General features: G+C 39.1%; 1 protein-coding gene across 2 annotated transcripts in view; it reads right to left on the bottom strand.

The window, feature by feature from the left end:
• Positions 1–15,446, bottom strand: part of Olfm3 (olfactomedin 3) — a 219,414-nt gene that overhangs the window by 38,823 nt on the left and 165,145 nt on the right. Inside the window, 1 exon segment of one of the 2 annotated variants that reach the window (NM_145777.2) lies at positions 2,469–2,690. The exons of the other annotated variant lie outside the window; for it this stretch is intronic. Within the exon segment in view, the coding sequence (NP_665720.1) occupies positions 2,469–2,597 (129 nt within the window). The 5' untranslated portion in view covers positions 2,598–2,690. 2 annotated transcript variants of the gene reach the window in all.

The following is a 15,446-nucleotide window of genomic DNA, read 5'->3' as shown; positions in this document are numbered from 1 at the left end:
TTGAGGCCAAGAAGAGGAAGAAGTAAGTTTCAAAGGGTGAGGCTACAAGCCTTTAGGAAAGGGATAGAAGAAGGTGCAGGAACATGAGAAACAGTTTGAGCAAGGCAGGGTAGACCTAGTAGACACTGGAAGCCGTGAAGGTTAAGAGTTAGCAATTGATATTACGGAGATATGGCTGGCTCACTGGGCAGGACTGTAGTCTTATGGTTTGGTTCTCCATGATTATGTATAAAAACCTAATTGTTCACAATTTCAGCTGTCATACCTTTACAGTGTGGATCTTTGATTATCTCATTCAGAACTCAAACCCCAGAGCTCTAAGTTTCTGTGGAGTATCTTGACTGAGGCAAGGGTTAGACTGTGTGGGAAGGAAGCAGATGGTAGATGTCCAGGACATCTTCCTCTCAGTTATGTGACCTATAACCTGTTGCGCACATTGTATTTTCTCTAAAACTTTAATTAAAAAAGTCTTCACTTATCCCGTAAGATTTAATTTTCAATGTAAGTAAGCAATTGAATAAATAGTCGATATTGCCAATGATAGTGTGAACACGGGCAGACCAAGCCATTTCTAAGGTCTGATGTAACCTTGCAGCATCAACATTTGCTATTTCTCTGAAGATGATCTGATTCTTTCATTCTTCATCTTACAGATTCTAAGCCATGAGCAGTGATCTTGAATAATTCGGTAACAGACACTAGTTCTCTTTGAAGAACCAAATAAGAAAAAAGTTAAAAATATTGATACTTAATCTTTTTTTCTTTTTTTTTTCAGAAAATACTAGAATACCATTCATTGATGATTGATCAGGAACCGTAATGAGACTTTCACAATTCTCTATAGTTTCCTAAATTTGTGTTTATTTGCCAAGGAGGACAGGATGACGTCAAAACTGTTGTTTTAAGATGTATGCACATGTATAGCAGTGATTCATAATTTGATTATCAACCAGACAGCTTTCACGTTGAACTTAAAAATATAGTTAAGATCCTGAAAGAGACGGAGGGCTCCTGGAAACTTGGTGCTCTTTATTTAGTAGCAGTAGAAAATATACTTGTTGATGCCTATGCATATATATATATATATGCATATATATATCCCATACTTAACGTGCCAAATTTGATCCTTTATCATTAGTTAAGAATCATTTTTCTAAAAGTATTAATTCTACAACCGCATTTTCAAAACCAAGACTTGGACCTTGGAAAAAGTTGACTCAGTAAGTATTAAGTACCTCAGATTGTTTTTTGCAGAAATGTGCATCAATGAGGTATCATGCTGTCTGCATGACTGTAGGTCTCCTTGACAGCTCTGCTGCCTGGCCTTGCCATGTAAGTTATGAAGAGACTCTCCACAGAGAAGTTACAAAGATACCATGAAGGACCTTAGGAAGGTAACATGCGCAAGGCAGGTCAAATCTGACTCCAATGCACTCTGCAGGTGCCTACATACTGTGAGAATCTGTCAAATTATGTAATTAATTCAACTGGGCTACATGGTTAATTATACATTGATTGAGAGGCTATTATTAGAAACTGCAAACAACCACTAAAATGGAGGATTTCTTTCTTTGGCATGGTCCACTAGAGTAATATACAAGATAAAAACTTTAGATCTTAGGTTCTTTGTGAATGTTTTATTTGATAGCAGGATATTTTTTTAGAATATGCCTTTTACTTCAGATTTCACATTTTTATTTGAGAAACTACTAATTTATATTTTCCTTGAAATATTGGAATGTGGATGAACACATCTAATTTTGAAACGCCAGAGAAGAATTTGCTAAAATGTGGAAAGGATTAAGACTCATTAAATTTACATGGATGAAGACTCTACAGGACCGATTTATGCCAGAAAAAAGTCTGTGTAAAATATTAAATAAAACAATCAGAAGGTTTTTTGTTTTTAAAATCAGGTATGTTTTCAGTGGTTCTCACTCCTTAGTGGTTTTGATATCTTTTTGGCATGCTTTAAATTACTGAGTTCGTTTTACAATTCGCTTATGCTTAAAAAGATGTTGGCTTCTCTGACTGAATTAATTACACACAGCCATAGGCATTGCATTCCAAAGGAAGAACTTGCTGTGGCAAAAAACAGATTAGGGGGAATGCAGTCTGTTCTCTAGGAAATAACAAAGGTTTCACACATCACAAGACATACAATAGAAACAAAGCAAAATCAAGAATCCCTTCAGATCTCAAGTTAATTTAGTTAAAACACACCATTCTTAAGAATTTAATGAGACCAGCCTTCCTTTTTATAGCCAATTCTCCAGCAGTCCCCCTCCCACTTTTTTTTCTCCTGGTGTAACTTTAAAGTGTTCATAAATATCCATGAGTAAAGTTATCAAACAGATATTCTGTCTTTGAAGTCCACCAATAAAGAAAGCAGCAGCCTCTCAGTCTTTGAAATTTACGACGCCCACTGTTTTAAATACAAGACGGTCAAACCCACCAGAGTGACTTACTAAGGTATCTGGCGCCGACAGCCTTGTGGTGTTCAGTCCTACAAGGGATGGGAGAGTTTGGGACATCCAGTTTGAGATCATTGCCATGGTGCTGAGCACAGCGCCCAGCTTCAGCAGTGGAGCACTCATTGCTGAAGAGCTAATGAGTTTTCATAGTGACTGATTAGGATCCCGGAGCCCTGGCTGGCAGCGGGAGGCGTGACTGCAGCAAGCCACATCTACAGCATGAAAAGAGACCAACAGCTCTGCTCTAATCACCAGGCAGATCTAGGAACCTGCTCCCCCCACCCTCATGGCAAGTGCCTTGCCCTCCTTTTCCTCTCTTCTAGGACACTTTGCTTGGCAAACAGAATAGTTTTGCTAGGGCTGGGTGTAAGGTTGGAGGGCCGGGCTGGGCCGGAGATGGGGAGCTTTTCCAGTTCCATTATACTGTTACGAGAAACAGAATCTATCTCTTCTGGGTTTTCCGTATAATCAGTTTCTCTTTATCGTTTATAGCAAAGTCAAAAACCACTAAGTGGGGATCTGCCAAAGTGCACATTCCAAATGCCAAACTTAATTTGTACAGATTTCTCTGGGCAAGACCAGAGTGCCTGCGGAAGAGCGTGAAAACAGTCTGTGAGTAATTTCTGAGATGATCATGCCGTGTGAACAGGAGATCAGTTGTTCAAACAGCAACCTAAAATTAGTGTCATCACTTTAAAACCACAGCCAAAGATCAACAGCTACTGCCTGTGTGAATGTCGCCTCTAGGCACCTTACAACGGAACAGACAGAAGAGCTGGCCTTGAAGAGGAACTTCTGTTGCAGAAATTCTTAGTTTCTAGTTTTGCCTTGGAGAACACAAGTTCTCCATTCTCCTCCGGAGGTTCTCAGTCGTACATCAGATCTAGTTAATTCCATTTTTCACTTTGTGAAGATTTGCAAACTGGTATTGAAAACTGCAACCTGCAAGAATGTGTGATCTATTAAAAATGGGTGCAGGAATAGTGGGAACATCATTCTTGTTTCCTTCTTGCTAACTGTATATGGTGGGTGACGTAATCTTTTGGTATTTAGTGTTTTCTTATGAAACACATGGGGTCTCTTCCAGCTCTAAACTTCAGATCTTACTTGAAATGTTATAATATTCTTTCTGTAGATATGACAAAAGAGCCACATCTAAATTTCAGGTTCCAGATGGAACAAATCAGGGGCCATTGTTTTGTTTGCCTTTTTTTGTTCTTTTTATAGATGTATGTATTTTAAAACAAAAATGTAGTAAAATATATGAAGGGAAATGTGGGTGAATTACGGGACAAGAAAGAAAAAACATCTTCATTATACCTTGGGAAAATTCTATTGTTTGTATCTATGATTTTTGCAGTTACACACACACACACACACACACACACACACACACACACACACCAGTGCTAACAGGACAGATAAAATATTTAATAAAGTTAAAAGATACTGATTTAAGTGTTATGCTTTATTCTCAATGAGACACAAAGTGGGGTGTTTGTTAAGAGCCTTGCATCTACTAGCTTGATCTTGGATATGTTCATTTCTCTTTAAAATATATCCAAATCATTTCCTTTTACCTTTATGCTTTAAAAATCATGCCCAGAAAACCAGATATTATTTCTTTTTGTTGTTGAAAACTATGTCATTTGAGAAATCAATAAGCATTAAGTACATTAGTCTACGTGCAGAGTAGCAAGGAGCAGCCAAGGGAAGGAATGTGGAATTTTACATTAGTGTTACCAGGTTACACTGCAAGAATACAAAGTAGCAACACAAAGCTAAATGTTTTGAAAATACACCTAGAACTCAACCAGTTTTAATAAAGGAAGAGGGTGTCCTTAGCAAAGCTTAATATCCAAAATTGAAAAATTAATACGCATGCAATTATGGGATAATTTAAAAAGCAATGTGGCAGATGGTAACTGTACTTATTAATGAATTAACCATCAACAAAATAATAGCATCTTTGCAAGAATATAGGATTGAATGACAGAGAAGAATGGGGTTCTTATTTGCAAATTACTAAGAAAGGGAAACAGACAAAAAGGAGCACAAATGGAAAGCCGCCTTCATTTTCTCAGAGATGCAAATAAGTCATCCGGCACACTGAAAAAGAGCAATAGCCCAAGTGTATGATTCAGCCATATTTATGAACAGCATAAAAGCCAAAATGCGTTGTTATTACAAGAGGTTTGAGTGCCACGGTGAAATAGAAAGCCCAAATTATAATGATTGTTAGTTGTAAGAAATAAAAAATAACTTCGATTTGCAAAGACCTAAATAGTTTGCAGTCCTCTGACAACCCATTAAAGTTATTTCCATTTTATGAGTTGAGTTGTAGTTTTCAGAGGGAGGCTGGGATTGTGTGTGCTCACGTGTGCGTGCACATATATATGTGTGTGAGCCTGTGTTTGAGAGAAGACCTCCCTGGTTTTAGAATTCACACAGGACTATGTGAGTGGTAATGAAATAAATAGTCAGAATTTCACCTGTGGCCAGATCTTAGGCTTCAGGACCCTCTAAATATGTCTAAACTTTATCTTGTTTGCAATGTTGTAGTTTAGTGCAAAGCTGTGATGCCGTTAGTTTCATGTGCTGACGTGTAACTGACAATTTTAGGGTTCAGGATAGACATGCAGGGGCTGCAGAGAGAGCAAACAACATAGGAGACAAGAAAACTCACTTAGAGTTTTATATTCCCAAAGTTTAAGTAAGAGTTGGGGAAATTCTGGCAGAAGAAACTGTCAGTGGCATTGATGAGGACTGAGTCCATTAAGACTTTCTGGAGTTGTGGCAGCTCTTAGTGATGGAGGACGTGACGAAGGAAAGTGACCGCAAGCCACTTGAATGTGGTTTGAATGTGAACATGGCCATGATTCATCAGGATGAGAGACAGAGCCAGCAGGACAGCTTTAAGTATAAGACTGAATTCTTTGTCCCACAAACACTGCTAGTCACTTGTGGTACAGAAGTACAGCAGGGTGATGTGTTCATACCTGAAATTCAGGAACAGAATTAATTACCAAGACCATGCAAGCTATATGTTGTTTGAAGATGACACAGGTAAAAAAAAAGTTAATGAATTAGAGTCTTAAAAATACTTGAGTTTTATGGTATGCACTCATTGATAAGTGGCTATTAGCCCAAATGCTTGACTTACCCTAGATGCACAGAACACATGAAACTCAAGAAGGATGATCAAAATGCAAATGCTTCACTCCTTCTTTAAAAGGGGAACAAGAAAACCCTTGGCAGGGAATAGGGAGGCAAAGTTTAGAACAGAGGCAGAAGGAAAACCCATTCAGAGCCTGCCCCACATGTGGCCCATACATATACAGCCACCAAACTAGATAAGATGGATGAAGCAAAGAAGTGCAGGCCGACAGGAGCCGGATGTAGATCGCTCCTGAGAGACACAGCCAGAATACAGCAAACACAGAGGCGAATGCCAGCAGCAAACCACTGAACTGAGAACGGGACCCCCGTTGAAGGAATCAGAGAAAGAACTGGAAGAGCTTGAAGGGGCTCAAGACCTCATATGAACAACAATGCCAAGCAACCAGAGCTTCCAGGGACTAAGCCACTACCTAAAGACTATACATGGACTGACCCTGGACTCTGACCTCATAGGTAGCAATGAATATCCTAGTAAGAGCACCAGTGGAAGGGGAAGCCCTGGGTCCTGCTAAGACTGAACCCCCAGTGAACGTGATTGTTGGGGGGAGGGTGGTAATCGGGGGAGAAGGGAGAGGGGTTAGGGGGATGTTGGCCCCGAAACCGGGAAGGGGAATAATAATCAAAATGTAAATAAGAAATACTCAAGTTAATAAAGATAAAAAAACTTGAGTTTTATTTAGACTTTAATTAAAAATAATCACTCAATTTATTACCTATGTATTTCATTTAATGCTAACAAAATATCCTCTATTTTAGGTAAATAGTAAGTATAATTTCCAACCCAATAGTCTGACAGAAGGTGGAACCGGACTAAAATTTAACTTTTTTTATAATCTCAGAGTGAACTAATAAGTATAAAATCTAGACCCATGAATTATGGCACACGGGATGCTGAAACGTACTAATATATTTATTCATTAGTTTTTATATGTTATTCTGTCTTGTTATTTTTCAGAGAGAGTTTAATGAGAGAGCTATACAATAAATAATTAATAAGCAATTACATATCAGGTGACAAGATTTATAGCCAATATTGTATAACACTGGCATGCTTTATCACTGGAAGTTTTACCTTTAATTTGTTATGTAAAAGTTTAGCATTAGTTTAATTTTCAACCTATGTTTCTGAATTTTGGTACCATTGTCTTTTACTCTAAGTGTCTTTCAGACTCTTTTGTGTTTCTGAAGTCTACAGCCTACACAGCTACTAAAAGTACATATTTAGTGCTTTATACAAAGACCTAAGCTAGAATAGACTCTAGAAAAATGACTAGGCATCTTTAAAGAACAAGAAAGTGAAATTGAAACCCTTGAAGGAAATAGCATCAAATAGAAGAATTAATTACAGCTATGGTCAGCATGTCAGGAAGCATCCCCTCCTTTACTGGTGTACAAAGAGGCAGTTTACAGAAAGCATCTGGCCGTGTTTGGAACATGTCAGACACTCAAGGCATGATAGCTTTAGACTGCGGATGAAATGACAACATTGGGACTGGCTGCAAAAAGAAGCTGGATGGACAGTGCTTTTTAAAGAATCAAAACTGAACATCCAACGTGGCAGGGAACCTGTGCTGAGCCTTTAGAACACACTACCATGCATTTCAGTTGCGGTTCCCTGAAGCAAACAGTATTACTTTCCTGGGTGCCAGGCATCATGTTCCCCTGGTGATGTAGTCCTAAGCACAAAGTCGAGAGGGACTAAATGATGTGACTCCTACAAGGTTGAGAACTTGTAGCAGTTAGAAAATAATTCTATTTGTTTGCTTGTCTGAAGCTGCCCACCTGCTTCACTTTTCTCCATACACTCAATCTATCTTTTCCCTTTGCTGTCATAGATACATTTCTGTGGTCCCATATCACACTGTTCTCTACCTTACAGCCCTCCAATTCCCTTCTGACTATTGTCATAGTTTCTCAGCAACTTGCTGATGTTCGAATCTCTAGGTCCCAACAGTAGAGTCTGATGAAGCTGTAGCAGGAACAACATAATTTGTGTTTTTCACAAGTTCCTAGACAATGTTGACGCTCTGTTCCCGGTCCACTGTTTGGGTAACTACAGATTTCAGTCCTTTTATCTTCTTCAGAGACAACTATTTTGATTCTTTCCTCTTTTCTAATATCAGCCAATTTCTTTCCTTCTTAATGGCTAATTCCTAGGGGCCTTTTGGCATCTCTTAGTCCGTACAAACCTCTTCTTCAGTGTAGAGGGATCAAACCAAGGGCCTATTCAAGCGAGACAAGTGCTCTACCATTGTTACCACTGAGCTATGTCCTGATCATTTCAACATAGTCCTGAACCTAGTTTCTCTCTAGTAATTCCTTTCTCTTTTATCTTTTTTAAATGTACCTTCTCGAGAGAATTATTTCCATTCCTAACCTTCCACGTCGGTTTTCCTAATCATATATCTTGTTGACAGTTTCCTCTTGCACCATTACTAGCCATTTCAACCCCATGATCCCACACTGCTAAGTATAGCAGTCAATTCACAGGCTTTAGCTCCCTTGACCTTCATCAATATTACTTTCTTCTTCCTGGAATGATTTCTTCACTTGGCTTCCAGAATACAACACTCAACTAGTTTTTCTCCCAAACTTCTTGACCTCTCTTTCTATTGCCTTTGCTGATTCTCCCTCATCTATATGCTAATGATTCCCAAATTCATTTCTTCCTCAAAGACCTCTCCTATCAATTCAGACTTGCATTTCCAATTATCTACTTGACACCTCCACCTTCGATGTTTAATAGGCATCTTTAATTGGGCATTTTTATAAATGAGCCCTTTATGTAACTCCCCAATCCTGAGCAAACAAAACTAAAGCAACAACACAAAGCTTGCCCAAGTAATCAACAATGCTATATTGATGTAGCTATTTCTGCAACCTCTCTCTTCTCAGTGCTGTGAACTCAGCTATCACAGTTGTGTAACCAGTGATGACTTATGTATGGTGCAGTAGATAGTTGCCCACTCCTGCCCATGCATACAGCCCTGGTTAAATCCAGAAGGTCCCAAAGGAAAAAGACATGTGACAATGGGAGAGGACTCAGTGGCAGGAGGGGAAAGTGCTTGCTGAATGTGGGATGTTGAAGAGAGTGGGTGAGGGGGATGAGAGTGACCAGAATGGGTTGGGTAAATGCACGAAGTTGCCTATGAAAACATTGGTTACATTTCTCTTCAGATTTCAACTGTAACCATTTCCCCTATATTTCTTAAAAGTTTATTGGCATTCTAGTTTTTACCTTCTAACATACCTGAATTCAACTTTTTATACTGTTCTTATTGCTATCATTCTTAATAAAGTCACATGGTCTTTTATTGGGGTCAACAGAAAGTCCACCTTGAACTGAAGCCACTTAATGCGTTTATAACTTACCAGTCAAAATAATTTTGTTAAAACACAGGTTGGATTGCATTATTCTTCTAAAAATCCAGTAGACTTCCATTGGACTCACAGTAAAGAGCTTTCATGAGAGAAGAATCTCTTATATCTATTCACTCACAGTTCACCTCTGGCAAGAATTCCTTTGGTTGCTCCCTGGCTGCGCTTCTATCTCGTGATCATTTCCCTTCTTTTTGTTTGCTGGGATGATGCATTTTTCCTACTACTGTTACACTTACTTTTTGATTTTGGTTCAAAGGTCAAGGTTTTATGGCCATACTATCTTTTTATTCCATCTGTTTGCTTGCTTCAATCTTCGGGTATTTCCCCCTTCTCTGTAGGGCTAGTTAAGTGCTATGTATTTCGTCTGTTTATTTATTATCTGTTTTCCTCTGGAAGTCAAGTTCCATCACAGCACAGACGCTGTCACATTTGTTTCAATTCTTGAGGGTATTCTCAATTTCCAAGACAGTGGAAAGAATATAGTTCATTCTTAATAAATATTGAGAATAAACTGTGAAAATAGATTTATATTTGTAAACTGGAAGAAGAAAATACATTTTCATTTTCTTTTAAAATAAGAAAATTTTAGAGCTAATTTGACAGTAGAGGCTTATCATTACAAAACCAATGCAATAAAGAAGTATGAAAGTATATCATTTTACATGTGTTTCTGAAGGCATGATGATGATGTATGAGTGGGAGTGTATTTATAATGTTATGAGTCAAACATTTGTTCCAAGTACTGCTTTTTCTTCTAGTTTACAAACATAAAATGGAAGCAATTGTGTCCATTCCAAAAAGTACTAGTCCTAACTTTTGTTCCAGTTTTCTGTTACTAAGCCTCAAGCTTCCGAGGGTCAGAACTAAGCCTAAGTCTAGTAAGTCTATCTCTTGCTTTTGGCTTGCCAAATATTCTCTACCATAGTGAATATGGAAGAGATGGCAGGTCATTAAAATGGTCAATTATTTAAAAACTGTTTGTCATCTATAAGTCTATCACAATATAATGCATATCTTAAAGGTATATGCTAAAATATTTAAGGAAAAGTAGAATCATACATTTGAAGTACAAATGTAAGTGTTTAATTATCAAGGTCTCATTCACATTGGTCCTTGGCAACTATACACCATAGTTTTCTCCTGGAAAGCATCCTTAAGAACCAATCAGAGGGTGCAATTTGTTCTTAGAAAGCCATGACTTGACAACCAGTCAGAGGCAATACTTTGCTTCTGGAAGGTCACCCATTTCCCTTCCTGCCTTTGAGTTTCAGTATTGTTTTAAAAGCATTTATGAACAAAAGAAGAAATTTAAATGGAAAATATTAGTGACATTCTTTAGAGAAGAGATTTCTGTCTTCTCATTTTTGCCTTCATCTGTGAAGCTGACTGATGCTCTACAAGACCAGGGGATTCTCCTCCAGCAGCTGCTGTTGCTACTTCAAAGGAGAAAATAATGTGTGTGTGTGTGTGTGTGAGGGAGGAATACATTTTGAACTTAGAGAAAAACTATTATGATTTTGTACACAAAGTTGAAGAAGTGGAGAAAATATAAATTGAGGATTGAGCTAGAAGAAAAGAGAAGACACACTAGGGTAACAGGGGTTGTCACTGTCTTGACTTGGGTCTTCATTTCTTCATCTGTGTGATGAGGACATTAAGCTGACTTAAGTCCCTTCCATAGCAGAGTGGCCCCTTCAAAGCCTTCACTTCCTGTTCCCACTGGTAAATCTCTCCAGACACAGCTCCCTAAGGTGTAGCTTGAGAAGTCAGGGATCCTACGACCCCTTTGGTGTTTGTGCAGGTAGAATAAACTGTTGCATATAAATTATTCAGCACAGGGTCTGCAAAGTAATAAGCTGTCAATCAAGTCTATCATTAGCACATCATGGGGGAAGAAATAATATTGATATCTGTATATATATATAAATAACTATGAAAATAAAAACTAAAAATTAAAAAGTAAATATATATCATGATCAGAATGAGTGGGCCATTGAATTTAGGGAAATTGACAATAAATGATTTATCATTATACAGTGATTGAAAATTTAATAACTTTTGACATGCAAAATATTTATCTTTTTGGTATGGTTTATGTTTAAGGATGTTATTCCAGAAACTACAGGAAACATGCACATTTCATAAACTTTTCTTTAGGGCAGTGTTTTTCAACCTTCATAATGTTGCTACTTTTTAATACAATTCCTTATGTTGTATGACCCTCAAAATAAAATTATTTCATATGCTACTTCACAACTGTAGTTTTGCTTGAATCATAATGTAAATATGTGATATGTGGGCTATCCGATATGTGACCCTGTGAAAATGTCATTTGACCTTCAAAGGCTTTGCAACCCACAGATGGAGATTCAAGGTTTACGGGCTTCCGATTACTCCTGCAAGGTATTGTATGAGCTTGGCACATGCAATCCCTTTGGAGGGTGATTGCTAATATAACTTAATTATCAGTAATAAACAAAGCACCTATGGCAATTACCTTAACTACGTGCCCACAGCAAGGAAATGAAAAGCCAGAACTGTGCAGTTGCGATCTAGGGGATATGCTCAATGAAATAGATCTTGTTGACTCAAGCCAACTTAGTAACAATATTAAATATAATCTGTGTTCGATTTAAGTTTTTTTGTTTTTTGGAAGACCAACAGAGTCAACTAATGTGGACCCCTGGGAGTTCTCAGAGACTGAGCCACCAATCAAAGAACATACAAGGGCAGACAAGCATTTCAGTCTCCTGTGGGTCCCCCAACAAGAGGAGAGGGAGCTGTCTCAACACTATTGCGTGTCTGTGGAATCTGTTCCCCAACAGGGCTGCCTTGTCTGGCCACAGGGGGAGAGGATGCTCCTAAACTTGTAGAGACTTGATGTGCCAGGGTTGGGGGAATATTCCCCCCCCCCTGGGGGGGTGATATATCCTCTTAGAGGAGAAAGGGATGGGGGATGGTTAGAGGGACTCTGTGAGGAGGGGACTGGGAGGGACAGCAGCACTTGTGATGTAAATAAGAAAATAAATAAATAAATGAGTCCTTTGAGGCAAGCAGTGCAGTTCAGTTATTCCCATGCTCTCCTCTGAGTGCAGAGCGCATTAAAAGCAACATGTCTTCTCTTAGTGAGTTTATCCCTTTAAATATGACAGAACAAAGCTCTCACCAGGGAGACGCTGGCTCTCAGGTAAGAGTTTAATCTCTGCCTCATTTTCACTGGATTCTAATTTCAATTTTTTTCTAATTCACCCAACTCAACAGGAGGACCGAAGTGTTAAATTATTGCCAAGAGCATGTCCGAAAAAACAAATTGTTTAGGAAGAAAAATCTCAAAGAGTTTGGGAAATTGCCTGGTGATCAGAAAGGGGACTATTTTAGGGCAAGCGTGAAAGAACAAAATTGGATCTTCGAGTGTGCATTTTTCTAAAACGTCGTTACAAGTTGTTTCATAAAGCTTATCTCCCTCATGGAGATTTGAAATGTGGGTTTAGAAGGAACTAAAGTTGGATGGCTGTAAACAACCCCAAACATCAAAATAAGAGAGAAAATTACATTTGTGGCTGCGTTTATCACATTTGCATAAATGGCAGGCACTCTGCCTTGGTTTCATGTATTTGCTCTAGATACGGTGTCTGGCATTACTGTCTCTTCTGGGTAGGTGAACACTCTTAAATATGACTGCTAATGACCTGAACTTGGAGTGTCAGACTTGCTGTCATTGAATGTGTCATGAGATCTGTACAGCTTTGTAAAAGTTCATTAAAGTTGTTAGGAGCAAGTTGTTAAGACAATGCCTTATAGATGCAGTTGTGTGCATTGGCCTTTTAGTCTCTCTTTGGATTTCAAAGTTATCTGACTTAAAACCAAGTCTCTTTCAGGAAAACTCATCTAACAGGATGGTGGTGACATGAAGAAATAAATTGAACAACGAATAAGTTTCTGCTTGTTATAAAAGTTGTTTTCCTTTTTATATCTTATTCTTACTACTTTTTAATCTTCAGATTTTGCAACTTAATTGTGTATTATTTTGTATTGGCAGAAAAGTATTAGTAAAATTATTTTTAATTTTTTCTATAGGCACCAATGCATTAAACATTTTAAGTCCTTTTTTTTATTTTTTTTTGAGGTATCGGCTTACCATGCTGAATATTATATTATCAATATATTTGATTTTTGTTTTATCTTTGTGTATATGTGTGAACCTACTTGAAGGTATCTACAATAGCACTAGGGTGAGGGGTGGTCAAAGAACAACTTCGAGTGTCTGTCTTCACCTGACATCTTGTTGAGATAATGAATCCTGTTTGCCCCTGTGTAAGTCTAGAAGAGCTGGCCCCTGATTTTCCACAACTGTCTTGTCTCTTTCTGTCTTGATGTAGGAATGCTGCAGTTGTAGAGGTGTGCTTTTACTTCTGCCATACTTTGCATGCATTCTGGTGATACAAACTCAGATCTAAAATCATGTTCAGGAAGAGAACCCTGTAAGGACCTGCTCAGTCCTATCACTTTAATGCTTCTTGAATCATGATGTGAATAAATCTGTTCCATCAAGAGCTCCCTGCCATTCCTGCCTTGCACTATTACCAGAGGTCAGAGGATGGGCACAAATAGTCTTTGGACTGGCTTCTCTGGACCTATGAGTTGATACATACATATATATACATATATATATATATATATTATATTCAGCATGAAACTGACTAATACAAGGAATGATACCAGATAAGTTTGCTTGACAAAATGACAAAAACATGCATTAGAAGCAATAAAGTAAATGTTGAAATGATAACTGAAGTGAGAGAATGGCAACTGAGAGAGGAGTTCCATCGATGTGGCATTGCTTGGATAGGAATTAAGAGAAAAACAGAGGAGGTATAAAACCGTGATCGATGGTGAGTATTATGAACTTATTGCATCAGATAATAGCACATATCAGAAGAACCAGAAAGTGTGCTCCCAAACAATGAGGAAACACGGTTGAAAACAGGGCAAGGAGGCAGATGTGTTTAGACAATAGTTAAAAGCATAATCTTGATTGTGCTCAAAATGAGCAATGTTCTATGTGAAACATTTAACATCAGGTCTGAGTTACAAAGTGGACTCTGGATCCTGTTTCCTTGGCAACTACACAGTTAAGCTACATGTTGAATATTGTGTCTGAACAACCCTTATCTGAGGGTTTGCACCTGGGTTGAAAATTGAGGCTGCTCCTTGGTGTCAAAGCGACTTAAATCCTCCAGGCAAAAGTGGGGTATTCCATTTTTACTGATCTGGTTTCAAAAGGCAAATTTTCTAATAGTCTGTGATTTTAGAGAACAAAGTACTTCAGTTCCCCATCCTGTGATAAAGTCACAAAAGCAGTATGCAGAGGTTAACCTCGTAGGCTGAGTGTACAGATGGAATGGGGTGAAGTATACGATGTGTTGGGCACCATGCCTTAAGAGCTGAACACTGGGATCCCGGCCCGCAGCAGCTCTCTGCTCCCAGACCCCGTGGGAAAGAGACTTCACCGCCTGGTCAGGTGGGCACTCCTGAGGCTGCAGAGCAGAAGAGACCACCAACACTGCCCACCCCTGCCCACATCCCTGGCCCAAGAGGAAACTGTATAAGGCCTCTGGGCTCCCATGGGGGAGGGCCCAGGAGCGGCAGGACCCCTGCCTGAGACACCTCTGGAACCTGAAGGAAACAGACCGGATAAACAGTTCTCTGCACCCAAATCCCATGGGAGGGAGAGCTAAACCTTCAGAGAGGCAGACAAGCCTGGGAAACCAGAAGAGACTGCTCTCTGCACACACATCTCGGACGCCAGAGGAAAACACCAAAGGCCATCTGGAACCCTGGTGCACTGAAGCTCCCAGAAGGGGCGGTCTTCCAGGTCTTCCTGGTTGCTGCCGCCGCAGAGAGCCCGTGGGCAGCACCCCGCGAGCAAACTTGAGCCTCGGGACCGAGGTAAGACCAACTTGTATGCTGCAAGTGACCTGCCTGGTGAACTCAAGACACAGGCCCACAGGAACAGCTGAAGACCTGTACAGAGGAAAAACTACACGCACGCAAGCAGAACACTCTGTCCCCATAAATGGCTGAAAGAAAACAGTAAAACAGGTCTACAGCACTCCTGACACACAGGCTTATAGGACAGTCTAGCCACTGTCAGAAATAGCAGAACAAAGTAACACTAGAGATAATCTGATGGCGAGAGGCAAGCGCAGGAACCCAAGCAACAGAAACCAAGACTACATGGCATCATCGGAGCCCAATTCTCCCACCAAAACAAACATGGAATGTCCAAACACACCAGAAAATCAAGATCTAGTTTCAAAATCATATTTGATCATGATGCTGGAGGACTTCAAGAAAGACATGAAGAACTCCCTTAGAGAAACACAGGAAAACATTAATAAACAAGTAGAA

This window comes from Rattus norvegicus, chromosome 2 (assembly GCF_021556685.1).
Source record: "Rattus norvegicus strain SHRSP/BbbUtx chromosome 2, alternate assembly SHRSP_T2T, whole genome shotgun sequence".
NCBI classification, from domain to species: domain Eukaryota; kingdom Metazoa; phylum Chordata; class Mammalia; order Rodentia; family Muridae; genus Rattus; species Rattus norvegicus.
The sequence above is the reverse complement of the archived record's forward strand: the minus strand, read 5'-3'. Positions and strand labels throughout refer to the sequence as shown.